The sequence below is a fragment of the Sinocyclocheilus grahami genome, unplaced genomic scaffold (assembly GCF_001515645.1).
Source record: "Sinocyclocheilus grahami isolate Dianchi unplaced genomic scaffold, SAMN03320097.WGS_v1.1 scaffold1596.1, whole genome shotgun sequence".
Taxonomy (NCBI): Eukaryota; Metazoa; Chordata; class Actinopteri; order Cypriniformes; family Cyprinidae; genus Sinocyclocheilus; species Sinocyclocheilus grahami.
In genome coordinates this window covers 33,955-60,321 of record NW_015506775.1, presented here as the reverse complement: position 1 = coordinate 60,321, position 26,367 = coordinate 33,955, and the positions used below count along the sequence as shown (strand labels likewise).

General features: G+C 37.6%; 2 protein-coding genes across 2 annotated transcripts in view; one reads left to right on the top strand and one right to left on the bottom strand.

Moving 5' to 3' along the window:
- Positions 1-6,216, bottom strand: part of LOC107571446 (band 4.1-like protein 2) — a 97,445-nt gene extending 91,229 nt beyond the window's left edge. Inside the window, exon 1 of the mRNA XM_016257774.1 lies at positions 6,050-6,216. Coding sequence (XP_016113260.1) covers positions 6,050-6,100 — 51 coding nt within the window. The 5' untranslated portion in view covers positions 6,101-6,216. The remainder of the gene's footprint in view (positions 1-6,049) is intronic.
- Positions 6,217-13,515: 7,299 nt separating this feature from the next.
- Positions 13,516-26,367, top strand: part of LOC107571445 (A-kinase anchor protein 7-like) — a 20,661-nt gene continuing 7,809 nt past the window's right edge. The window contains exons 1-3 of the mRNA XM_016257773.1: positions 13,516-13,583; positions 15,679-15,817; positions 17,312-17,459. Coding sequence (XP_016113259.1) covers positions 13,516-13,583; positions 15,679-15,817; positions 17,312-17,459 — 355 coding nt within the window. The remainder of the gene's footprint in view (positions 13,584-15,678; positions 15,818-17,311; positions 17,460-26,367) is intronic.

Sequence of the window (26,367 nt, the reverse complement as noted above, 5' to 3'; positions counted from 1 at the left end):
TCATTCATATCCAGCAATCAACTATCGGTGCCGATTAATCGGCAAAACCAATACATCGGTCGACCTCTAATTTCAAATATAGGCTATGCTACACGCTCTGCAAAACAGAGGTTTATACAGCAGTTTCAATTAAAACATTGATATAAAAAATGTGTGATAACCTATTTTGGTGGGTTGTAGTGAAGAGCCTTGAGTTTCTGATTAAACTTTTTTCAAATGAAATGGTGAAATGCTGAAGTGACTCTGAAGTTCATGTGTTCATATAGTGAGAAGCAGACGAGCGTCAAGTGTTTCACTATGTTCAGTGGAGCAAACTGAGACACACAACATGCAGACTGCACTGCAGTGCTTTAACAGTAGTTTATATCACCATTTGATGAAGTGTACAATTCTATGACAGTCCATACTACACAGAAAATGTCAGTTTTATGACTGGGTAATGTGACTGAGTTGAGGTTGCAGGAATCACAGGGCTCTAGTTAATGATGTTTGTGTCTGAATGAACAGGCGTGTATCTCTGCAGCGCTGCATCTGTCTTTGGTGAACCGTATCGAGTTAATGATTAGGCAAAGGATGATGTCAGCTGTAACGCACAGAGACTGCAGTTGCACAGGGACCGTCAGGAAAACAACTCGCTCCTGCTGAAGCTCACCCCAGAGACCCAGAGCACACGGCCAACAAACACCCACAACTCCAACTACTGACTGCTAACCATGCCTCGCTGCGGTCACCTGACCATTTCAAGCCAACTCCCGAAAACATCTGTATCTTAAAGGAATAGTTTACACGAAAATGAAAATCTGCTGAAAATGTCCACACCCTCTGATCATCCCAGATGTAGATGAGATTGTTTCTTCATCAGGTTTGGAGAAATGCAGCAGTGCATCAGTGTCTCAGCAATGGATGCTCTGCAGTGAATGGGTGCCGTCAGAATGAGAGTCCAAACAGCTGATAAAAACATCACAATAACCCACAGCTCTCCAGTCCATCAGTGAACATCTGGAGAAGACAAAAGCTGAAACTAATCCAGCGTTAAGACGTTTTGAACTCAAATACCATAGAGTCCATAATCCATAATAACGCTTCCTCCAGTGAAAGTGTTCTGGTCTGAATCAGGAGAGAAATCTGCACAGATCAAGCAAACAAGTACGTGGCTGGATTTTGATGTGAGAGACAACAGGAGATGCACTTTTTCAACGGAGGAAGTGTTATTATGGATTATGGACTCAATAGCAAGTTTAAAACAGTCACTTCAACAGCATTTCTGACAGCTCCCATTCCTCTGGTGAGCAAGTGATGGAATGATACATTTCTCCAAATCTGTTCCCATCAAGAAATAAACTCATGGGACAGAAATGCTAAATGTTTTACACATACATTTGCAGCTTGGATGAAAACGGCTTTAGTGATGCGCTGATGAAACTATAGGTTTGTGTTGCAGGGTGACATGTGGGAGACCCAAACAAAGCAGCATATCCGTCACAGATGGTTATCGAGCAAAAGAAAATGTATAAAACCCAAAGCAATGGTAACAACAACCTGAAGCAGACCAAATGAAATTAACTTCAATTATATAGCCTAGCACTGTGGTTGTGATTGCTATTAAACCAAAAGCAAAATTGACTAGCATGCAGCAACTTCCCAATGCAGTGAACAACCGCACATGGGTCAAACAAGACCCTTACAAAACACAAGCTAACAAACAAAAACAGGGGCAATGATTTTCACACTTAAATCATGCTGCACTTGTGACACACAAGTAAAGATGATCAGCAAACAAGATGTCTGTTTGTGTTGTGCACTGATCGGGACGCTGCACGGATCTGACAGATGGTCTGGGGATAAAGCTACTCCGGTGGACTCAGAGACCTTCACAGCTCACCCAATAGAGATGCATACTCCACCAAAAACCTGACACTCGAGCACACGCTAATCCCTGCAGCGCTGGCGACGGCTTTAAGCGGCCGCAGCAGGGAGGGGCGCCGCGTTTCACATGACGTATTGTTTCACATTGTCAAAACAAGCCCTGAAATCCTACCACAGTTGAATGGGAATGAAACCGTGCACCGACTCTTTTAGTGGCTGACTCTTGTCAAATATTAGCACGTACACACATCACATGATCCACACTTACAAATGCAAATATTTGTTACTTTATAAACCTACTTCACAACACGATACATGCATTAGACAGTACTAGAAAGAAGCATTACAACAACAGTGTGGTTCACACAGGAAAAAACACACTCTGCATCACACCATCAAATGTACTTCGAGAAGACAGCACTGTGTTTCATATAGTACTGCGTGTACGGTATGATAAGAGCATCTGTTGTATCACTTTGTGTGCTATGCGGTCTCTGTTTGACATTGCACTGGATTCGCCCTTAAAATCCCGTGCTGCATCCAGAAACACAAACTTGCACTGCATTATGATTTGCACTGCAACAACAGAGAACTTAAGATCTCAGTGGGACTTAAAGGAAATATTTTAGATCAAAAGGGTTCGGCTGACCAAATCACTGGCCTTAAAGAGGATAGCTCACCCAAAAGTACATTTACTCACCCTCACGTTGTTTCTTTCTTCTGTTAAACATAAAAAGATATTTTGAAGAATCTGGGTTAACCAAACAGTTGACGGTAGCCGTCCAAACTATGGAAAAATATATGTTTTATAAGTCAGTGTGGACAAGGTGTTGTTTGGTTCCTAACATTCATCAAAATGTATCTTGCGTGTTCAGCAGAAATACATGCATAGGTTTGACACAACATGAGGGTGAGGAAATATGACAGCATTTTCAATTCTGGGTGAACTATCCGTGCAAGCACTTTGGTAAAGTGTCAACTAACTAAGAAATTATGACTGGCCTTCAAAAAAAAAAGAAAAGCCAAGTTGTCCATAGTGTCTGCCAAAATTCTGCAGTTGCTATCCGTATTGTTTGTAACTACTACAGCTTTAAACAGAGAATAAAATAACCAGAAACGCAACTCGGACATTTGTGCGAGTTTTAAAATATCTCCAATGCTATGATGACACAATTATTACTATCAGGCTTGCAGCAACTACATTTTTAGAGTAAAGGGAGAAAACAACAATAGGCTTTGAGGCTGTCGGTGAAGCGTGCGAGCGACGCGAATAAAGCGGAGTTTCGTCGCGTCGCTCGCAGTGCGTGATGTAAAACGAGCACATCTGGCCTGGAGCTCTGGCGTCGGAGAAACGCAGAAGATGGCGCTGCGAAATCCACATGTTTATTGCGCTTTCCTCTGTGCGCTAAAAACGACACCAGACCAAACCCCGTCAAAGGACGACACGCAGCGATGTCCTGGGGCGTGTAAAGCTGACCACACACACACACACACACACACACACACACAGAGGGCTGGGAGCTCGCGCCAGCCACGTGCCACTGGATTTTAACGGCAAACAAAACACGTTCAGATGATTTTAACGGTCTCCAGTCGCTTGAAATGCGCTGATGTTACGCAGCGTCACGTCCAGATGAGTGAATCAGTGCCGAGTTCAGGCGGGGAAAGTGCTGTTAAAGCGGACACACAGCACTGATCGGTGTAAACAGCACGACTGGGGATTATATCGTTAGGTAAAGACGCCGTATAGGATACTGAGACCTGTCCGTGTGTCACACATTTACACCACACCGCGCCAGAGGACTGTAACGGTCAACATTTCCAAACAGCACACGACAGGCTGTAAATCATCGCTACACGATTCATTCGAGACACGGCTTCACAGAGTGACCATCCCAAACACTGCCCGCCAGAAAGAAGCGTAATCCGGTATTAATATCGCACCTGTCGGCGGTATCTTTTGAAAGACGAGACATCAGACTAACGGCTCGTGATAAAGTTCTCCTCAGTCAGCTCCGCGCAGCAAATACACACACACACTGCTGATGTGATTGAAAACAGCCATAATCGCCGTACCTTTTCCAGTCTGGACGCGCTCGGCGAAACGTTGAGGATGTGGTGTCCGGTTAAAGAGCCTCCGACAGCCTCAGAAATGTAAGATTGAAATTCCCACACCGAAAGCTTTCCGGGAGAAGCGCCAACGTAGTGAAACGCGCGAGCCCTCTCCTCTACGAGCCCGCCTCCGCGTCAGTGATTGGCCGGCGGAAATCGAGCTCGGGATGTCATTGGTGGGAGTCGCTGTCTGTCCGGAACTCTCGCCTTCTATTGGAGGGCTCTGAGAGTAGTTTATTATAAAGATGTTGACTACAGAACTGCGGACAGAAGGAACGAAGACTGGTGACTTCAAGAGAAACAGCGCGCGCTAGTGGACATGTTCAAAGCCACACGAGAACACAACTAGGTAACAAGAAAACAGCCTAACAAATGTCAAGTTATTCACTTGAGCACTGAAGTAACTTCTTTGTTGTTGTTGTTGTTGTATTTGTACAGTTGTTACACAGTTTTGAATTTACCATGCATTTATTGTAACTGTAAAATAAGCATAGATTAAACCATTCTGTCATCCTGTTTAACTCCTTTAATGCCGATGGTGTAAATACCATGTTAAATAGCATGCATATTTATAGCAATGGGGATTTTCACCGACTGTGAGGATGCGTTTCTACAGTTATTAACACTGTAAATCTAAGTTTTTTTTAGATTTTCATTAAAAAAGTGAATGTCCATTCATAACCCTATACTTTGTGTTTTCTTACCTTGGCATTAAATGACAGAAAACTAGTTAACACTGCTGTATGAGTGGCACAACAGCAGTGTTATTTGACATCTGTCTCTCTTCTGACTAACGTAATCAGTCTTTCTAATCATTTTCCTCTTTTGGAAAGCCATTGAAATGCTATCATGGATTTTTCTTTTGCTATTGGTGCAAATGAGAACGCAAACTAATGTATGCGTTATATCGTTGTAGTCTGCATTCATCACTACAGTAGTTTACCAACTATGACGACGTCCACGTCTGAGAATCCCAGGTCCGTAACCCTGGCTGTACTGATCAGGGTTATCATTAGGAGAACTTTCATTAGGCTTCTCTTTAGTCCAGCTTACTCTCGAGGTCCTGGCAAACGGGGCCCACTCATAAAAGCCCTGTGTGTTTTAGCATCTGCTAATAACTATGGCATTTTGGCATTTTCGTAAGCATGTCCTTTTGGAAGCCGCAGGCTATATTTGCCATTTCTGCAGTGGTTTTGGTGAAAGATTTGAAGAAATCTGTGTAACGACAGCTGAAACCATCATCAAATTAACCATCATATTTTATAAACTAAGGATTTTCTTTGCTAAAGCGCTTTGCTGTAGTCTTTAGTGAAGTGAAGGACCTGTAAGACTATCATGCCAGGCGTTAAAGATGAGAAACATTACCTGAACATGACCACTGACCACAAACAGGCCCCATAATGCACCAGTGCTGTGTGTTAACCTCCAAAACTACCCAAACCAAAACAACTAATGAAAAAAAGGTTATCTAACATCGCTGTGTGCTGAACATCTTATTGAAAGTCAGCATAAAATCAAAATTAACCAGATTTACTCTGTTAGTGCACATCACTAGTCTTGTGGTGAACAATTAATCTATGCAAGTAAAAAAAAAACAAGCTCTACCCTCTATATTCAATATTACATTTCATATGGAAACACGTCACAGTACTGAAGTAAAGGCCACTGCAACTTCCAGTTCTCACGGACTTTAACCTGTTCAAACACATTTTATATTGCACAAGCAATGCAACTTTACATTCTGATATTTACAGCAATAACAACAGCACTTGGCGTAAATCTCAGTGAATGCATACAGCAGCAGTCCAGAGCTTGGACTCACAGATGGACGTCTGGGAACAATGACTCAAATGAAAACGTTGTGCATCCACCAGCTTCATGATGCTTCTCCTTCACCACTAAAATGTTAGTTTTGTAAAGAAAATCGCAATTGCATTTGTCTACAGAATTAATTTCAAGCATTTAGGAAGAAGGCCACAGATCAGAAGGTTTTACGATAATGAGAAACATAAACTCAGTGTGTCTGAACTGTAGACTGCTAGTGTGTGTCAGAACAAAACTTGCCACTCACCGGAGGATGAACAGATGTCCAGAAGAGAATGCGGTCATGATCCATCCGCATTTAGCGTGGTTTATGGAAAGACAGAGAAAAGAGAGTTTTAGGGCAGGCGTACTCATATTTTGTGCACATTTACATCCTTGCAGAGAGCGAGAGCAGCAGCAGGAGCACATGAGCAGAGCGTGTGTACCTGCGTACCTGTGTGCCGGAGATCTCCTGCAGTCAGTCCAGCTGAGATGACTCTGGTGACCTGGAAGAAATCGATTGTCCTGAGATAGCTCTGCCTGAAACAGCCTGGGCGCTCTTCTTCCACATTTAAAACCTTTCCTTCTGCCAGTGAGAGCTGACGCTCCTGCTGAAACCCCAGGGCATGACTGCACAGATTTCAGAACGGATTAGAGCTACAGCATTATCACAGTCCTCCACCTGGCCCACAGATATCCAGCAAAATCACACTCCTGAGCCTGACGGCTGAACGAGGAGCCACTCTGACGCTCACCACACAACAATTAACGGTTCGGAGCAAACTGGGCTAACACCTGCAGGGTATAAATAGCGTGTTGTTGATCTGACAGCTGACCAATGCCTGTGAACAGAGTTAACCGTAAAGGGGATTTGTGATGGAGAGAGGATACAGTGACTCTGATGCTCTCAAAGCCTCTTGATGCTAAGTTTGGCCTTAGACACACACATAAACACATGCACCTTCAGCCATTACGCCACTGACACCTGGAGAACAGTTAATAATAATATTACAAGAGTACTATAGTTTTGAAAATGATTCTATAAATATTAGGGCATACAGTATGTTGTACTGTGTATATATACACGTGTGTGTGTGTGTGATTCTGTTTTATATATATATATATATATATATATATGACAAAACTAAAATTAAAATGGAAAAGTAAAAAAATGAATTAAATATTAATAAAAACTATAATAGTATTTCTATGATTCTAAAATAACGCTGATGTATATTTTTTTGTATCATTATAAATACAGTATATTCACATACAGTAGCTTTTATAGCACTATTTTTAATTCAAATTCCTTCATTGTTAGTGATTATTTAATATTATTAATATTCGTTTGCATAATATATGAGTTTTCTGTGCATATTTATTATGTATACATAAATACACACACATACAGTATATATTTTGAAAATATTTACATTCTATATTTATATTCATATAATTTATATTATAAATAAATATATTTAATATTTAAACATAACCCATTTTTCTGAAATATATGCATGCATGTGTGTGGGTTTATATATACATAATAAATATACACAGCACACACACATATTATGTACACAAAAACTTTTATTTTAGATGCAATTAATCGCGATTAATTGTTTGACAGCACTATTATTTATATTATGTATTATATTTATTAATATTACAACAAACAGTATGTGGTAACATTTATATATATATATATGGGTTATATACTCTGTTATTATAGTTAACTAAAATGAAAACCATTACAAAACATTTTTGTTACTTGAAATTAAATAAAATATAAAAAAAACTTTTCAGCCAAAGAAACATTTTCATTTTCATTTAGTTTAACTTGTACTAAAATAACTAAAGTACTTAAAAATGAAATAAAAATGCATAGACAGACAGTGATTCATAACAACGGCTTTTTTTTTCAATTAAACACAAAAAGAGAAATTTTGAAGAATGTTCAGGCTGCTCTTCCAGTACAATGACAAGCTCCAAAAAAGGACACAAACAAAGGGAACACGAGTACGGAGAAACTTAACTCAGCTTCTTAAACACACAGAGTTACTGCATGACTTTTGTTTACAATAAAAAATGATTGTTTACATTCTATCAGTCATGGACATTAGCTGATTATTCAAAAACTCTCCTTTTGTTTTCCAAGGAACAAAATAAAAGTACACAGAATTGCAACGAGGGTGCGGAAATCGAGATAAATCATCATGTTTCAGAGAGCACCCTGGTTATTTCCACAGAACTGAAAACATGGTGCGCTGTGAAGGCATGAAAATAAAGGCCATACAGTATGTGGTTAGCGTGTTTGGTGGGAGTCGAGTCATTATTTAAATGTTTGTTCTGCACAACTCTGACAAAACGGCATTTAGTGGAACCAGAGCTTTGTTGTTGGAAGAGAAGAAAGGTTTTCTTGCTTTGTTATACAGCCAGCAGTGCATTGATACGAGAGAATAGTGTGTAACTGAAGCAGTTAAACAAGCCCCGGCGCTCAGGATTGGCTCACCTCAAACTCCAGGCCGAAAGTTCTCAGGTAAACATCAGGGAGCAAACGGTCGGAGAACCGGTCCTTGCTGTACACCTGTTAGTCGTGCTCGCCCTCCGCGGCCTGAAACCCAAGCAGTGGTCTAAAGTTACACAACACAAACGAGGGTGTGAGAGAGAAGCAGAACACAGCCACTCTACAGCACTGCAAACAATAGCTGCCTTATCAGAATATGTGTGCGTTTCTTCCCAAAGCCTTCGTGAAAGTGAAAAGAATCACTCAATGGGTTCAAGGTCAGAACAAACAAAGACTAAATCTCTTTAGTGTTAAACTAAAACTAAAACTAAAACTGTTTGGCTTTGTCTTTTTCTGCTTGTTCTGTTTTGTTGTTCCCAAAACACAAATGTAATGCACGTGCATTTTGAAGAATATTGTCATGACATAAGAAACCTTTTACCTTTTGTTCTACATTGGAACAATTTCATATATTTACATATATATCCAGGCCATACAGATATGTATGTTTATGTGAAAAACATTTTTGGACATGTATGGCATGTTCATTATGTAATTAACTACAAAAGGCATGTATTTAAAAAAATGTTTTACAAATAAATACAGATTTTTTTGAATATATGTGGTTTTAATAAAGATGCATAGATAATAGCATGTACGGTAAACATAGTTGCTACATATAATACTAAATAAAAATAATATAGATATTATTAACAGAAGTACATACACAAATCTTACTATGGGGATGTCATATATGTTCTAAACGCATATCTTTATCTACACAGAGCATGTGCACATCTGTGAAATTTATATATCGCCTTATAGGTAACATATATGGCAATATCACTCTTGATATAGAGCAATATATGTTAAACTGCTGTATGGGTCTGTTTGTCTCTTTGAACATAGTGTTGGTGAGTTAAAGAAGAAGAATAAATATATTTAATAGCATGAGAAGCACTGGATTGTGAGGCAAATCTTTTCCTGTGTCTGTGTCATGTTTTGACAAGGCTGACGGTTTTGACTGAATTATGTTTGGAAATAAAGGCCTCAGTGTGGATTGAAGGAAGCGCTGGATACAAAGAACAACAAAATCAATTCATGACACATAATACAGCTTCTGCTATGGCAAAGGCTTAGCTCATGAATATTCATTGGTCTCGCTGATGTTGCCTGTTAATCTGCCTGAACATGATATTCATATTACTGATACTGATATTCATATGAATCCAAGCCTTCACTATAGTATGACCCATAATTATGACCGACACTCACCAGCATCTGCCTGCTTTTCAGTCAGTCCTGCTGGGTAAACGTCAAATTATGTCATTAATATTCATGAGCCAAGCCTTCTTCATAGAGTGAATCTTGAATCTTTTTTCTTTTTTTTTGAAAGTGCCAGGTCAGACTCATTCGTCACCAAGAAATCAAAAGAAAATGGCTTCTTCACGTTTGTCAATGCTTGCTTCTCAATGGCGCTCACATTCTTAGATTTACAGTCTGACTAGTGAACATGCTAATGTTTTCACTACAAATGATAATGTCAGCATCGGAGTTCAGATGAACAGCTGAACAGCAGCATAATTGTGAGTGAACTGAACCCGATGACATGACTTGATTTTGAGCTTCAGTTTCTAGTCTCTTCAGACTCACGTGATCAGTTTCACTAATTCACTGAAAATGAAACCTTTTCACAGACTGTGACACCTTTCCACAGTTATCAAATCTAGCAGTGTTTTTTATTATAATTGTTTTTCTCCATTTTTTGAAAATGTACTGTGCATTCATGACAGAATACTTTTTATATTGCATTGGCATTAAACGACAGAAAACTAGTCAGCGTTTCTAATGCAACGGCTGAGGAAGTCACAGCACATTTGACATATTTTTCTCCTCTGAAAAATGTTGCTTAACTACGTATATCATACAGAAATATAAGGCAAAATCTCATGCTGGGGCTTTTTTTCCTCCAATTATTGAATATCTGTGTCATGGACTCGCAAGGTGTGTTTTCATTTGTGAGTGACATATTCAGTTTATTATGTCAGCTTTAACATTGTTTAAACAACAGTTAAGACATTCTTTACTAAATGTAGAATGTAAAGAAGTAACACTCAAGGTACATAAGGAATGACTAGAGAAGAAGTGCTTTCAGTCAGTTCACTTTCACTGGAACTAGAGAAACTAACTCTGTTCTTTCTTTGTTAAACTGAAGCTGTGCTATGTGAGCACTAGAACATGATTCTTTTGATGTCTTATTATTATTATCCCAGTTAAGTTAGATCTATTACAGCCGTCACGATTAAAGGGAAATGCAGACCTGCCGACCTGTACTCATTTTGCGTAGCGGCTGGTACACTGGTACGATTTGTCACTCTAAACTACTCAAAAACCTGGTGATGCCTCTGTCCATGTGCAGTATTCAAATCAAGCAACAGAAAAAGATGAAGAGTTCAACCAATCAGAGCGTGTTTTATTTCTCTCCAAGCTGGCTCTGTTTGTGTGTGTCTGTGAGTCTGCGTGCTGAGGTGAGGAAATGCCTCCCCGCTTAACGAGCATCTGTAATGACTTCAAATGAGAAGTGTTTCTAAACCTGTTATCCCCAAAAAAAGAGAACATTATAACATACCCCACAACATCAAACGAATGTTAGAAATAACTTCCGTCCTGATCTGATGTGGCTTCTTATCCCATCCATTGTCGATTAGCAATGGATAAATATACATAATTATTAAAATACATGAGGTGGTTTTAACAACACATAAACATTGTCGCAGTATAGTGTTCAGTGTCTTAATGTTCTCTTTGAATGTCATCATTCAATGACAATGACATTCAATTACAGAGATAGCTGGATACTTTTGTCCATATGAGTTCTATATCTTATCTTAGCAAAAAATAACTAAACCGTAAACTGTGGTTTACAAAAAAACAGAGGAATTTATTGAACTGTGAGCTAACTGTATTGTTGCATCCCTACTGTTTACTGTAAACAGTAAAAAAAACAGTAAAACAGTAAACAGTAAACAGTAAAAAACAGTAAACAGTAAAAACAGTAAACAGTAAAAAAAAAAACAGTAAAAACAGTAAACAGTAAAAAAAACAGTAAAACAGTAAAAACAGTAAACAGTAAAAAAAACAGTAAACAGTAAAAACAGTAAACAGTAAAAAAAACAGTAAAAACAGTAAACAGTAAAAACAGTAAACAGTAAACAGTAAAAAAACAGTAAGACAGTAAACAGTAAAACAGTAAAAAAAAGTAAACAAGAAAAAAACTGTAAACAGTAAAAAAAAACAGTAAACAGTAAAAAAAAAGTAAAACTGTACACAGTAAACAAGAAAAAAACAGTAAACAGTCATGCTGATGGTACTCAAAAATAATTTCCAAGGTTGCCAGGTCTGGAAATGAACAAACGTGTTGATTGCGACATTACATTTACAGCAGATCTGCTTCATTGTTACATGTGGTTTGCAGTGTTGCACATTATAGTTGATCGCACACGTTAATTTAATCCCAGTTTAAATAACTGTTCTGTTTGTCATGTCACTGAAATAAGCAATGTGAAGCCTTGATTTTCTAATCTGTAAAAAGCAATATACAAATTCAGAAATGGTTCTTCGCTTGTTTTGTCTATAGGCAGAATCTCATGTGCTTTTCCCCACAAAACTTACTTTTAATCGACATTAATAATCATTATTACAATATCAAGAGCAATAATTGACAATCGTGATATTGCAGCTTCACACTCTAATTAGTTGCTGTTTTTAATTGATAGGCTATTTCCATTATGCAGTTTTTGTCTTCTGCTCTGTCTTTGCAGAAACAGTGGCTTAGCATTGTGATTGATTGAAGTTTTTGACATAAATAAACAACAGAAACATTTAATAGTGTAATTATAAAAATTGCCCTAACAAGGTTAAAAAAATGCCCCTGAAATCAAGTCCAGGGGCAAATATTGCTTAATTTCAGCTTGAGTCACTTCAATGTTGATTCAGTTAAGTTCAGTAAGAAAGTTTATAATAGTAGTATTATTATAATAGCAATATTTTTACTCTGTTTTGTGGGGTCAGTCTTTGTTCTCGAATTACATAAAATTCTGATCTTGAACAAAACACACAGTTAAAACACATCAGCTGCCAGTGTCGGGGAAAGTTACTTTTAAAACAAATACAATATTGCGTTACTACATAAAAAAGTAACTAATTACATTACTTAGTTACTTTTTATGGAAAGTAATGCGTTACGTTACTTTTGCGTTACTATTTAAATCTGGACAGGGCTTGCTTGTTTGTTTTTAAAATAAAAAAGTTATATTTTGGGCAAATATAAAAGCCTTTCTCATCAGAAGTGAAATGAATGCGCCTCAGGCTGAAGAGAAAGTACAGTAGAACGCAGAAGAAGACATTTCAACACTTCAGCAATAAACAAACACACACAGATGTTGTCGAGAGTAATGTGTGATTATTAGTACGCTTGAACTGCATCATCAGAAGCTCAGAAGCTAATAGAACGGGATTAAATACATAAAGCATATTTGTGTTGTTCAACATTTAATTATTGCAGGTTTGCGTCATATTCTGAGTTGCATTATTTTGATTCATTTTGAGGAATACTGAATCTGTGTTTTGTTTTGTGAGTGAGATGCATTAATGCATATTCATATTTATTTCAGAGCTACAGTAACATCTGATTTCTCTCCGCATGGGGACTACTGTATTTGTATCAATAAATTGAAAAAAAAAGAGTAACTTGCGTTACTTATTTGAAAAAGTTATTCAGATATTCTCTTGTAAATTAAAAAGTAATGCGCTACTTTACTAGTTACTTGAAAAAAGTAATCTGATTACGTAACTCAAGTTACTTGTAATGTGTTACCCCGACACTGTCAGCTGCTCCGTAAAGCAACAAATCATCCAAATCTAAGCTGCTTTATCGTCTTTAAAGGCCAAGAGCACACATCACACCTCAGCAGTAATTATGACATGCCTTTGCTCTCATTATCTGTAATGAAGTGGAAGAGCAAGACTGACAGCAGAAGCGTGCAGGACTGGACTGTCAGGATGTTTGGCGTGTTTGTGTGTGCAGCACTGCATCTACGTGATAAGAGCTGGAGTCTCCTCTGAACGCACTGCTGGGGGTCCTGCCCTTCTGTGGAGTCGGACACTTTAAAAAGGAAGTGGCTTTCGTTCAGATCGTGGACGGAGAGCATCTGACCACGCTCATGCTCATGGAAGGTACACCACTCTGCATCCGCTCGGTGTTCATGCTTCAGATGTGCCAGTCTGCCATTGGTCAGTCAGACTGATAGTCCCGCCCCAATCTCACAACATTGCTCGAGGAAAAAAATCACAGGTGTAGTTTACCATTTATAGCTAATTATTTATGCAATATTGTGGCTGATGATGCAGATATGCTACAAATATACAAATGCATGCAATACAGTTTAAATGGATTTTTAATTCAAAAATGACAATTCTGTCATCCTTTACTCACCTTCATGTCATTCCAGAACTTTAGTGGAGCACAAAAAGTGTTTTTTGTCCTAACAGTGAAAGCCAGTAGAGTTTAAAACTGCTTTCTTCAAAACATCTTCCTTTGTGAAGAATGAAAATTCAGATGCATTGATTTCATATTTGTTTATGATTACAGTAATATTGCATTACACATATGGGGGTATTTGTGTAGACACCCAAGGCATCGTGGTCAAACCCTGAGAATAATTTTAAATGCATCTTCATAATGATTCATCATGACTTTATGCCGCAGCTGCATATGAAGTCATTCATGTGTGAAATGGTCAGCCTCCTCCTGTACACTGGTATGTTTGTCACATCTGTGACTGCTGCAGCAGCTCACTCGCTCTGTTCTGGAAGTGGATCTGCACATGCATTGCTTTTATCCAGAGCACTGTGTGTAGCTTACAACCTAGCATGTAAAAAGGCAGGGTGAATGTTATAAAGGATTCACTACTAAATATTTTTGCATTGCACCATTAAACCTAGTTGAAATGTAACTTTATATATATATATATATATATATACATAAATTAAATATTTGCGGAAGCACCTGACTGGGGGTAATGGTTAGAATAAAATAGCAGGTTGATTGAATTGCTTCAGTAAGCTCTTGTCCTTTAGACATCCTTTAGACATATGATGATGTTGTTGTTTACACTCATTTATATTTTAAGGGCGAGAACATTACAGTGTGCACCGCTCCATGTTGTGCATGTCAAATGTTTTTGTATCAATATTTATATTGCTCCTTTTTCATTTCAAAGACAGTTTCTGCATGTCAGTATTGTATTTCAATGGACATTTACTGTTAGTTTACAGTTAGTTACATTTACTTATGCGAGACTAAAGAAGTTGGTATTAAACTTTGCAGGAAAACAATTCCTAGCATATAATGTGACTGTGCATTACTTCACAGAGAGCGTGTGACCTGCTAGAGATGCTCTGCCTTAAGAACTGATGGTGCAACTACATTAAGTGCAAACTAACTAGTAGTTTCCAAGCCTCTAGTGTGGACTTTACATTCCAATTTAAGCACGTTCACTTCTGAATGGCTGGTGCAACCCTACCCTGCTGTGATCAGGGAAAGTTACTTTTAAAAGTAATGAATTACAGTATTGCATTACTCCATAAAAAGTAACTAATTGCATTACTTAGTTACTTTTTATAAAAAGTAATGCAATACATTATTTTTGAGTTTCTTTTTGTCACGTGGGCTGGGCTTGCTTATTCATTTTTTTAATAACAAAAAACACAAACATTATATTTTGGGCAACTGCAAAGGCCCTTTCACAACAAAACTGCCTCAGGCTGAAGGAAATGCCTCTGACACTTGCATTAGGCCTATTTATTTGAAAAAGTAACTCAGATATCTCATTGAAATTTTAAAAGTAATGCCTTACTTTACTAGTTACTTGAAAAGGTCATCTGATTATGTAACACGTGTTATTTGTAACGTGTTACCCCCAACACTGGCTGTGAATGTGTTTGATTGTTACCGCTGTCTGCAGCTTTCATAACATAATCATCATTTACCAAAATAAATCAAATGAATCAAACTGAATTCAGATTTCCAGTATTCCAGTATTGGCTTAATCAGATTGACATGACAGTAAGAGGAACTAATACTGGCTGATAATTACATGAGCACAGTATTTCGGATGCTCACTGAAAACCCCAGAGAAACGTGTTGAAGGTCCAGACGCAGAGAGATCCTGAGAGATCGGGCTGCTATCTCTCTCTCTCTCTCTCTCTCTCTCTCTCTCTCTCTCTGTATTGATTACGGTCTTGTCTTACATTCAGGACAGTGGAGTAGTCTCGGGCCTGTCCGCGGAGGCTGTAAATAGACTATCCCAGGATGCATCTGTCTCTCTGAGGCTGAGTGTTGTTTCTCTCCACCCAGAGAGCGTGAGGAAGGCGTTTGAGGAGCGGAGCATCGCGTCTGGAGGTGACAAAGCATTCAAACCTCATCTGACGTTTTTCAAACTCTCTCAAGCACCTAATCTACGCAAGCAGGTGAGGAGGACTCGTGTGTGTGTGTGTGTGTGTGTGTGTGCTGAAGAAGGAGGATGTGTTTTATTTATCTAATCATAAGTAAATACTACAGAGTCTGTCAGTTGCATTATGGAAATTAAGCTTAAGTTTGACATCTTACTCTTTCCTTTTCACATAAACAGAGTTCAGATTCTTCACTGTTTCTTCTGAATGAGATCCGAAGCATTAAAGCTGCACACATTTTTACCACAACACAACAACAATGATCAGTAGATAATTATTTATTTGTGATAATCTATCTAATACTATTCTTTCTTCAAATAGTATGGTGTGTTGATAAATAGACTGAATGAGTTCATTCATTTATTTTTACAGTCACAGGGTGTGTGCATAATTCCGTGTGTGCATAAAAATCAGCTTTGATAAGTGAGAATGTGCATGACATCTATTGATTAAATATACTATCATTCCGAATTTTAATTGGTAATGAAATAAATTAATACTTTTATTTATCAAGGATGCATTAAATTGATCAAAAGTGACAGTAAATGCATTTACAAAATATTTCTGTTACAAATAAATGCTATTCTTTTGAACGGTCTATTCATCAAACAAAAAAAATCAGTTTCTAACAAAAATATTGGGCTGTACAACTGTTTTCAACATTGATAATAATAAAAATGTTTCTTGAGCAGCAGATCAGCATATTATACTGATTTCTGAAGATCATGTGACACTGAAGACTGGAGTAATGATGCTGAAAATACAGCTGCGCATCACAGAAATACATTACAGTTTAACAGAGATTCACATAGAAAACAGCCATTTGAAATTGTATTACTTTTTTTCATCAAATACATAGTGTTGTTGAGCAGAAGTGGTTGTGATGTTGTTGCATGAGTCAGGTGTTGAGGTTGATGCTATCTGTTCAGACAGTGAGGGCTGAGACCTGTGTGTGTGTGTGTGTGTGTGTGTGTGTGTGTTTATATATCCTGGTGGGGACTTAAACCTGAATACACACAGACTCATGGGGACTCGTGTCACGGTGGGGACCTAAATTGTGGTCCCCACGGGTACAAAAGCTTATAAATCATACAGAATTCAGTTTTTTGAAAATCTAAAAATGCAGAAAGTCTCCTGTAAGGGGTAGGTTTAGGGGTAGGGTTGGTGTAGGGCAATAGAATATACGGTTTGTACAGTATAAAAACCATTACGCCTATGGAGAGTCCCCATAAGGATAGATGACCAAGTGTGAGTGTGAGTGTGTGTGTGTGTGTGTGTGTGTGTGTGTGTGTGTGTGTGTGTGTGAGTGTGTGTGTGTGGATGCTTCTTCTTCATGTGGAGGACACAGATAGGAGGCGCGTCTATAATCTTGCCACAGGACACACTTCCTGCTGAGGTTATCTGCCTCGACAGACGCTTCCACCCCTACTGTACTCTATCTTCCCTCACCCGTCCTTCTGTTTGCTCTGGACTTACTGTGTGACATGTGTGTGTGTGTGTGTGTCTTCACAGGGCGTTAAGAAGCTGGATCTGGTGCTTTTCTCTGAGTTCGAGGTCCGTGTGTTTGGAGACGAATGCGTGTGTAGAGTGGACCTGTGCTCCATGCTGAAGAAAAAGAGCGCAGATGGATACTACCACCGAGAGAAGAGCGTCAGCTTCAGTGAGTAAACCATCAGCATGCTCTCACAGATCGTTTGCACTGAAGAAGATGTCACTGTGCTTCAGTAATGTGTGACCCAGTGCTTCTGGACTGACGGGTCATGGACGTAACTGAGTGAACAGCCTTTGAACGAGGAGAAAAACACTTCTCATATACAATATTCACCTGTGTTTGTTTAGATCACATCTGCTCTTCTCCACACATCATTTCTCATGTTTGCTCTGATCCTGAAGTAAAGTCAGTTCAGAAGCACTGCTCTAGAGCACATCTAGGTTTCTGCTTTGTTACTGTGGTACAGTAATGCTATCAGATAGTAATGCCATAGTACTGGGAAATATACCACCGTACTGAATGAGCATTTGAGAACAGCATCTCCAAGACGCTTCAAGAAACCTCCTGCAAAGCTTCCTGAGAAAGTGCACTGAGGGCAAAAGCTGCTTTAAACGCAAAGCATGCTCACACGAAATGTTGATTTAATTTAGTTAATAGAAGTTCATTGATAAAGAAAATCTATTTATGACATTATTTTTGACAGCATCCTCATTTTACAGCATTTTTAACTGACTTAAAACCATTGTTTAGCTGCTGAAAATACTAGTGGCCTAAAACTTTTGCACAGTACTGTATATAACACTTTATTCCTAAAACTTTATGGAGTGCCTGATGTGAGGAGTGATAAAAATACAGTAGATATCTAAAATCCATCTTCAACTCTAATATGTCAAAAAATCAAGCATGAATTTTGAATCTGACTTTATGCAATGTTCATGCAAATTGGTGCATAGCATAGACTGTAAAAACAAAGCTGGACAATAGAAACGTGAAGCCAAAACAAGAAGCCGTCTGTCTTCTCGATGACATCATCTGGAGTCTGCGTAGTGATTGGTGGAGTCGTGTTATTATTAGAAAATTAGTGAACTTATTAGAAAAGTGAACACTTGAACGTGCATTAGCGTGATGTAACTACCAGAAATGACGGAAACCATCTTTGGGGGAAAAACATGTCATTTAATTTTTAGTTTGGCTCACGTAACATTCGTTTACATGGAGAGGGCGATCAAAAAGTTTTGGCTTCAGTTTTCAGGACATGTGACACTTGGTGCATAGTTTAAGATGGATTAAGCAGTTTCTGCTCTATTAGTGCCATCTAATGGAATTACAAATAGTAAACCTAAGCAAGTGGCCCTTTCGCTCCACACTCTTTCCTCTCTTTGTGCTCTTTTTTACGGTAACACTTTACTCAAAGCCTTAATGTATAATGCATTGAAAAAGGGTTATTAAAGGCTGTAATGCATTATAATTATTCTTAATGTGCATTGCAATATGTGATATCTTGTCATAATCATAACCAAATTTAAATTTATAGTGTAATGAATTGATAAGTGTTATGTAATGTATTAACTGTGGCTACAATTATTCATGAGATTGTACAATGCATTATAAGGTGCATTACAAGGCATAATTAATGCATTAAAACTACTTTTATAATGCATTCTACATAAAGGCTTTAAATAATGTGTTAATGCGTATGTACAGTATGTGCGTTTACGTTTAAAAAATGAAGCATTGTATTTGTTAACATCAGTTAATGCATTGTAAACTAACATGAACAAACACTGAAAAGGTTTTGACAAACGAAGGCTTTAAAAGTGTTTATAAAGTGTTATATTCATAAAGTCATGACATTAGATATGCATTGCAATCTTCCTCAGTATTTTTGTCTTGTTTTCCAATGCAAATATCTAAACACCCTTAAATCTAAATACATTTGCATCATGCAAAATGATGCAAAAGATAAAAAGTCTTGTTTTCTGAGAAAATGAACAAAATTAGTTTGTGCATAAAACAAGAACATCTGTAAATGGGGCATGAAAACTTGTTTTTTCCTTTTAATTAAGCTTTATGAGCCCATTGGCAGATATTTGTTCTTGTTTTAATCATAAACTCACTTTCACAAAAAAAGCAAGACCGAGTAAATGCATCTTGATTTCAGAATCTTTAGACATTCGCACTGGAAAACAAGACAAACTTTTTTTTTTGCAGTGTGATCAGAAGGTAAAGGACACAATATTTCCATATTCTAAATAAGCTATTTCTTTTTGTAAATTATTTTTAATTAAAAAGTAATGTAGGTTGGTTGGGAATCGCCGATATTTTGACTTTTAGGCATTGCTAAACAGTGGTGCAAAAACGGGGTATGCAGTATATGCAGTGCTCTTCAACTGTACGCGCATAGGAGGCGCACAAGAAACTATTACAAGCATACATCGTCAGTTAAGTCATGAAATTACCAAAATTGTGATTAAAGCTGCAAAACTCCTCATACATGCATACTTGCATCACATTTAAGAACGTCTCTCAAATGCATGTACTGAAATATTCTGCAATTCGAGATCAAAATAGGGTGCATTTTTGATTTGTAATTTAATGCACAAGTAGGCTAAATGTGAGCACAGTGCAGTTGTACTAGAAAATAAGCGCTGATTTTTCGTTCATTTGTAAAGTGTGAAAATGAAATGATATTTAAATGCACAAAAGAACTCATTTTACATTCTGGCATGTATGTGCTGTTGATTTCTGGCCTTTTTCACATTATTGCAGATGTGGATTCAAACTTTTTTTATTTTCCTTTGTACGGAGCTCGATGTAGGTTAATGAATTCATTTTGACAACTGATAAAGTGTTAAACATTGACTGTTTTTTTTTCTTCCCAGAGTTCACTGATTATATCAAATTCAGTGAAGGTTGAGTAAACTATGTAGTTATCTGCATGTCTCATCCATGAGTAAACCTGTGCAATGATGGAGAACAAGCTTTTGGGGGTTTTGAGACCCAGAACCAAGCTAATTACAAATTACAATTATGAACATATTAATATTCAGTTGTGTTTTAGGCACTAAAACAGTCCAGTATAGTCAAATACGTTTCTATATTGAAATAATGAAGATTTATGTGCCACTGTGCAAATATCAGTTAATTTCTGAGTATCTCTGTTGCTAAAAAAAATTAATAAACCACCATAAATAAAAATGTTTGTGAATGTGCATTTGATTTACATTTGAGAGAAACTGAGAAGAGTGTAAACAAGGATACAAATTAGCCACCTTTCGCTGAAAATTGCCATTTTGAATTCAAAATAAGCCATCTGTGTGATTCAAGTAGATCCGATTTGTTGAAAACTCTTGCTACTTCATATTTCAATACAAAACAATGCTGAATTTTGACAAAAAGGAGTTTTTTAAACGCTATAATTGTGATTTTATAATATCTAAATATAAATCCATTAGTAAAACACGTGAAAAGAACTATATTACAGAGTGGAAATGGTAAATGAGACTATAAAGGATCCTCTGCTGCCATCTAGTGGTCATAGTGGGAATCGTGACATTCATTTTAATAGTATTTGTTTTTCTACCAGGTGAAATCTTGGCAGAAATCTTCAGTTTAGCATGGCCAGTTTCCCATGAATTATCGCTATAAGTTAAAATGTAAATTTACTTACAGTGTTCTCATTTTATATAAAAATGTGCAAAAATATGAATAACTTTGAGGCAAATGAATATATGTGTGTGTGTGTGTGTGTGTGTATTCAAATTACCTATCTAAAAATGAGCAATATTACATGTGTTTGAATATAAAAATGAATAAAAAAAAGTCTTCTCTACCGTCTGCGGTCCGCCATCAGGAGATGTTATGTGACACACTCCCCCCTCCTCCCCCATTTTTCCGCTTTTTTTTCACTCCTGATGAGCTTGTATCCTTCCATGCACAAGCTAGTGAATGGGCTTTTGGTCACTGACTTGCAGGAGTTAGTGTTATAGGGGCTACTAGAATACAGAGGGTGCTGACACTGATCTTGCATACCCCTCGGCAGATGTGTAGTTGCACCCCTGTTGCTCAATCTCATCGACTTCTCTCTAGGCCTTTAGATTTAGAGATCATATGTGACCCTGGACCACAAAACCAGTCATAAGGGGCAATTTTTTAAAATTGAGGTTTATACATAATCTGAAAACTGAATAAATAATATTTCCATTGATGTATGGTTTGTTAGGATCGGACAATATTTGAAAATCTGGAATCTGAGGGTGCAAAAAAATCTAAATATTGAGAAAATCATCTTTAAAGTTGTCCAAATGAAGTTCTTAGCAATGCATATTACTAATCAAACATTAAGTTTTGATATATTTACAGTAGGAGATTTACTAAATATCTTCATTGAACATGATCTTTACTTAATATCCTATTGATTTTTGGCATAAAAGAGAAATGTATAATTTTGACCCATACAATGTATTGTTGGCTATTGCTACAAATATCCCCCAGCGACTTAACACTGCTTTTGTGCTGCAGGCTCACAGATGGGCTTATTTTGTTCCCTTCAGTTCATCCTGTTGGGAAGGGTTTGTGTGATATCACACATGGTGACACTAGAGGTCAGTGTTGATTCTCTGGTACTCGTCTCAAACCCTCTGTGCTGTTCTTTGAACTGGTCTTGGTTTTTGTACACTATTCTGTACCATCAGTCTTTGTCTCTTGCATCATTCTGATATGAGTTTGTGCCAAATATCATAACCGCTGCAGCAGAGCTGTGATCATTTGCTATCAGCACCGCTGACATCTGACAGAATGGCGTTGTTTGGCATGGTCAGTGGTCACTGAGGTCAGTCAGTGTCCGTCTCTCAAAGACACATTGTGATTTTTGCTTTTGTTTAGGTGGGTTAATTAATTTCCACTGAGGTCAAAATCTTTAGGGAACACTAAAAAATAGATGTTTTCTGTAGTAGATAGTGGATTTGCTGTCTGTACAAAAATAGCTACTTTGAAATGCATTTTAAAATAATCCATCTATAATGGATCGATGATTCAGTCGGGCTGACCTGACCTGAAATAATGAAATAATCTGATCAATATAGGAACTAATTAAGCACGTAAATACTGGAATGTGTGTATGTTTATTTACGTCTCATGTTTTATGAACTGATTAGTGGAGGAGACTGAATATTTACTACTAATTACCTGCTAAAATCTTTTCTGACATAAATATCAACTTTCCTTTTGGATTTGTCATCAAGGCAAACAGCAGTCATATTTGTGGCAGTGTAACTCTGGTGACTTTATCATGGTGGCTTCCTTTGGAACTAATCAACTAAATCAATTCTAATTGATAATGAAAATAATTATAAACATACACTACCAGTCAAAAGTTTTTGAACAGTACGTTTTTTAAAGAAGTTTCTTCTGCTCACCAAGCATGCATTTATTTGATCCAAAATACAGCAAAAACAGTAACATTGTGAAATATTTTTACTATTTAAAATAACTGCTTTCTATTTGAATATATTTTAAAACATAATTTATTCCTGTGATTTCAAAGCTGAATTTTAGCATCTTTACTCCAGTCACAAGATCCTTCAGAAATCATTCTAATATTCTGATTCGCTGCTAAATATTTTTTAATGTTATGATGATGTTGAAAACAGCTGAGTATAATTTTCAGGTTTCTTTGATGAATAGAAAGTTCGGAAGAACAGCATTTATCTGAAATAGAAATATTTCGTAACATTATAAATGTCTGTATCATCAATTCATCAATTCATTTTCAAAGCAGTAAAAACCAATTGAGAAGTATTTACTCAAAAGAAAAGCTTTCTGTATCTGGGCTGAAAATGGCGACTAAAATATCAAGAAAATAAAAACTATAATGACCCTGGAACAGTGTGAAACCAGCTGAACTGTTATAAAGAGGAGTCTTATCGAGTGTGTTGCTCTTAGTGGACTTTGGCTTCATAAAGTTTGAACTGTGGGCTCTTTATGTAGCACTTGTGGCATTAGTAATAGCGTGAGTCAGCAGCGTGTGACATTTGTCAGCGTAAGCAGCAGCAGAGACACGTCTCACATTGTGTCCGGCCTCACACGAGCGGCTCTAATGCTGCCAGATTACAGGCTAATCGAAGCTGATTTCAGAGGAGCTGTGGGATGGACACATGTGAGCTCTGTGTGTCTGTACTCACAGTGAATCTCATGTCACAATTCACTTTAGAATCAGAAGACCATTGTGGAAATTGTATTTTGCATGAACAGCATTAAAGTGCTCACCCAAAAATGATCATTCTGTCATCAGTTACTCACCCTCACATCATCCCAAACACAAAAGAAGATCATTTGAAGAATTTTGGTGATCATTGACTTCCATTGAAAGAACAGTTTTCTCAAAATATCGTCTTTTGTGGGTTAGTTAATGCTGATTTTTAGGTTAGCATTCTGTGAATTAGTATGTGTTTTCTGCATCTAAACAGATGGATATTTTGAGTCCGAATCAGTCTGCTAATGACTTACTGTAGCCTACAGTGACTGTGAACGATCAGCTGAGACGAGGAAGAAATTGAGGTGAAGTTTTTCATGACAATGACGCACATTTTGCACAAAAACTTGTGTCCAGATGTTGGTTTCTAATTTCATTCTGATGGTTCTCAGTGGTGTTTCTCATTAGATTTTTATTACTATAATACAATAAGCAACACCATTCTGCCTGGACACAATGATAAGTAAAGGAAGGAAGGAAGAGGATATATTTGCTGGAAACTGTGTCCAGCCCGTGTGTGTGTGTGTGTGTGTGTGTGTGTGCACCTACTTTAGGCTTATTTTTGGGACAAAATTGTACCCAGAAGTGAACTAAATCTGACAAAACTAGGTCCCTATGATTTCAGCGATGAAACACAGAATCCAGTCATAAAAATGGGATTTACTGTATAACACGAAATATCATGGATTTTGGCAAATTTTGGAATAAATAAATCAAACTTAAAAGTAGGGCTGTATGACACTTAGTGTGTAAAATGTGAAGTCTGCATGTTGTGTGTCTCAGTTTGCTCCACTGAACATAATGAAACACTTGACGCTCGTCTGCTTCTCACTATATGAACACATGAACTTCAGAGTCACTTCAGCATTTCACCATTTCATTTGATAAAAACACACTGATACTCAAAGACTTTCACCATAAACTGACAAAATAAATAAAAAGAAATTATGAGAGAAATATATTACTTTTATACAGCAGAATGTACTTCTCAACGTGACAACAGCTATAATAATACAATAAAACATTATTTTTAAGCAAAATATAAATTTATAAGAATATATATATATATATAAAGAAATTAATTGTTTCATTTTTATTTGATTTATATCTTTTTTTAATAAATGTTTCATGTCTTCATTTGATTTCCACTATAATTAATTTATACTAAATCATTGTTAATAGTTGTTAATGTTTTATTAATTTAATGTATTAGACGTGCTTTTTATTATAAAAATATAGTTAAACCATAAATTCAGAAAACAGAAAATAATGGGGGGGGTAAATCTTTTTTTTTTTTTTTACTGTAACTTGCCAAATATTGTGTTGATTTGAGGTAGGTTGTAGTATTTGTAACTAGCTGTACATAAAAACAAAAGTCACTGGAATGTCTCTATTTACTGTAGATGAGTAAACGTGTGTGTGTGAGTGTGTGAGTGTGTGTGTGTTTTGCTCATGTCAGGCTGATCTCCACTCCAGATGAATCTCTGCAGCACTTTGTTGAAAATACCAGGATCGTTAATGAATTGTAAAACCTAATTATTAGTCGTTATTTTGTCTGGTAGTGTAATTAGTGATGTAATGGCTTATAGTCACTGTCAAGTGTAATATGAGGTCATTTAATTGTCAGAGCATTTGATGTCAGATTAAACTGATTAATCAAGTGAGCGCACACACACACACACACACACACACACAAGACTGTTTTTATTTGCACAGAAATCTCTTGCTCTGGATTATGAGTTTGTGAGCAGCAGCCAGATGTATGTTTAAAGCTCTGTTTTGCTGCTTATTAATAGTTAGTAAGGTAGTTGCTAAGTTTAAGCATGGGGCAGGATTAGGGATATGCTCATGCAGAATATGTGCTTTATAAGTACCGTATTAATAAACAGCCAATATGTTAATAATAGGCACGTTAATAAGCAACTAGTTAATAGTGAGAATTGGCCCCTGTACTAAAGTGCTACCCCCCAAAAACAATCTATGTAATTACCATGAAAGCCCTCTTGTGGAAGCTTTGTTTTAAGAGCGGAGGCTACTGCCATGTTTTGTTCGGTGCGAGCTTCTCATTTGCGTTGAAGGCAGCACAATTCCACGTTATTTTGACAATAGGATGCATCTCGCTGTCACCACAGAAAGGGGCCTCCCCAGAGCCGCGGGGCCCCACAGCAATCCGTCATTGTTTAGATGAGCCTCAGTTTGACGGCGGGGAGTGCAGACGCGGCACAGGGGCTCGTGCCCTACTTAGAGCTCACATGATGGTGAGGAGCAGTCAGTCACGTGTGACAGAGCAGCGCACTGTATGCATGGGAAGAGCTCATGGGACTCAGAAATGCAGTGTGTTTATGAGGCTGACGGGTCACAGTGAGAGCTCAGTGTGTGTGTGTGTGTGTGTGATGCTCTCCGAGCCGGAGCTTCGTGTTAAAGCAGTGGGATGCATATAAAAAATAGACATTGACACACACACACACACACAGCATGGCCTTTGCACATTCACACACTGCTGTCTGATGTCCTGGAGATGAGAAACACACACTCCCCATCTGATGAACAGTGCTTGATGCTGCTCTCTTAAAGACATCTCAGTAGATGAACAGAGGTGATGCATCAGAGCAGAAACGCCAGCCTTGAGCTCAGAAAGTACACGAGTGTGTGTGTGTGTGTGTGTGTGTGCTTGTGTGTGTGTGTGCTTGTGTGTGTGTGTGTGTGAGTGAGTGAGTGAGTGTGTGTGTGTTTGTGAGTGAGTGTGTGTGCGTGTGTGTGTGTGTGTGCGTGTGTGTGCGTTTGTGAGTGAGTGTGAGTGCGTGTGTGTGTGTGTGTGTGTGC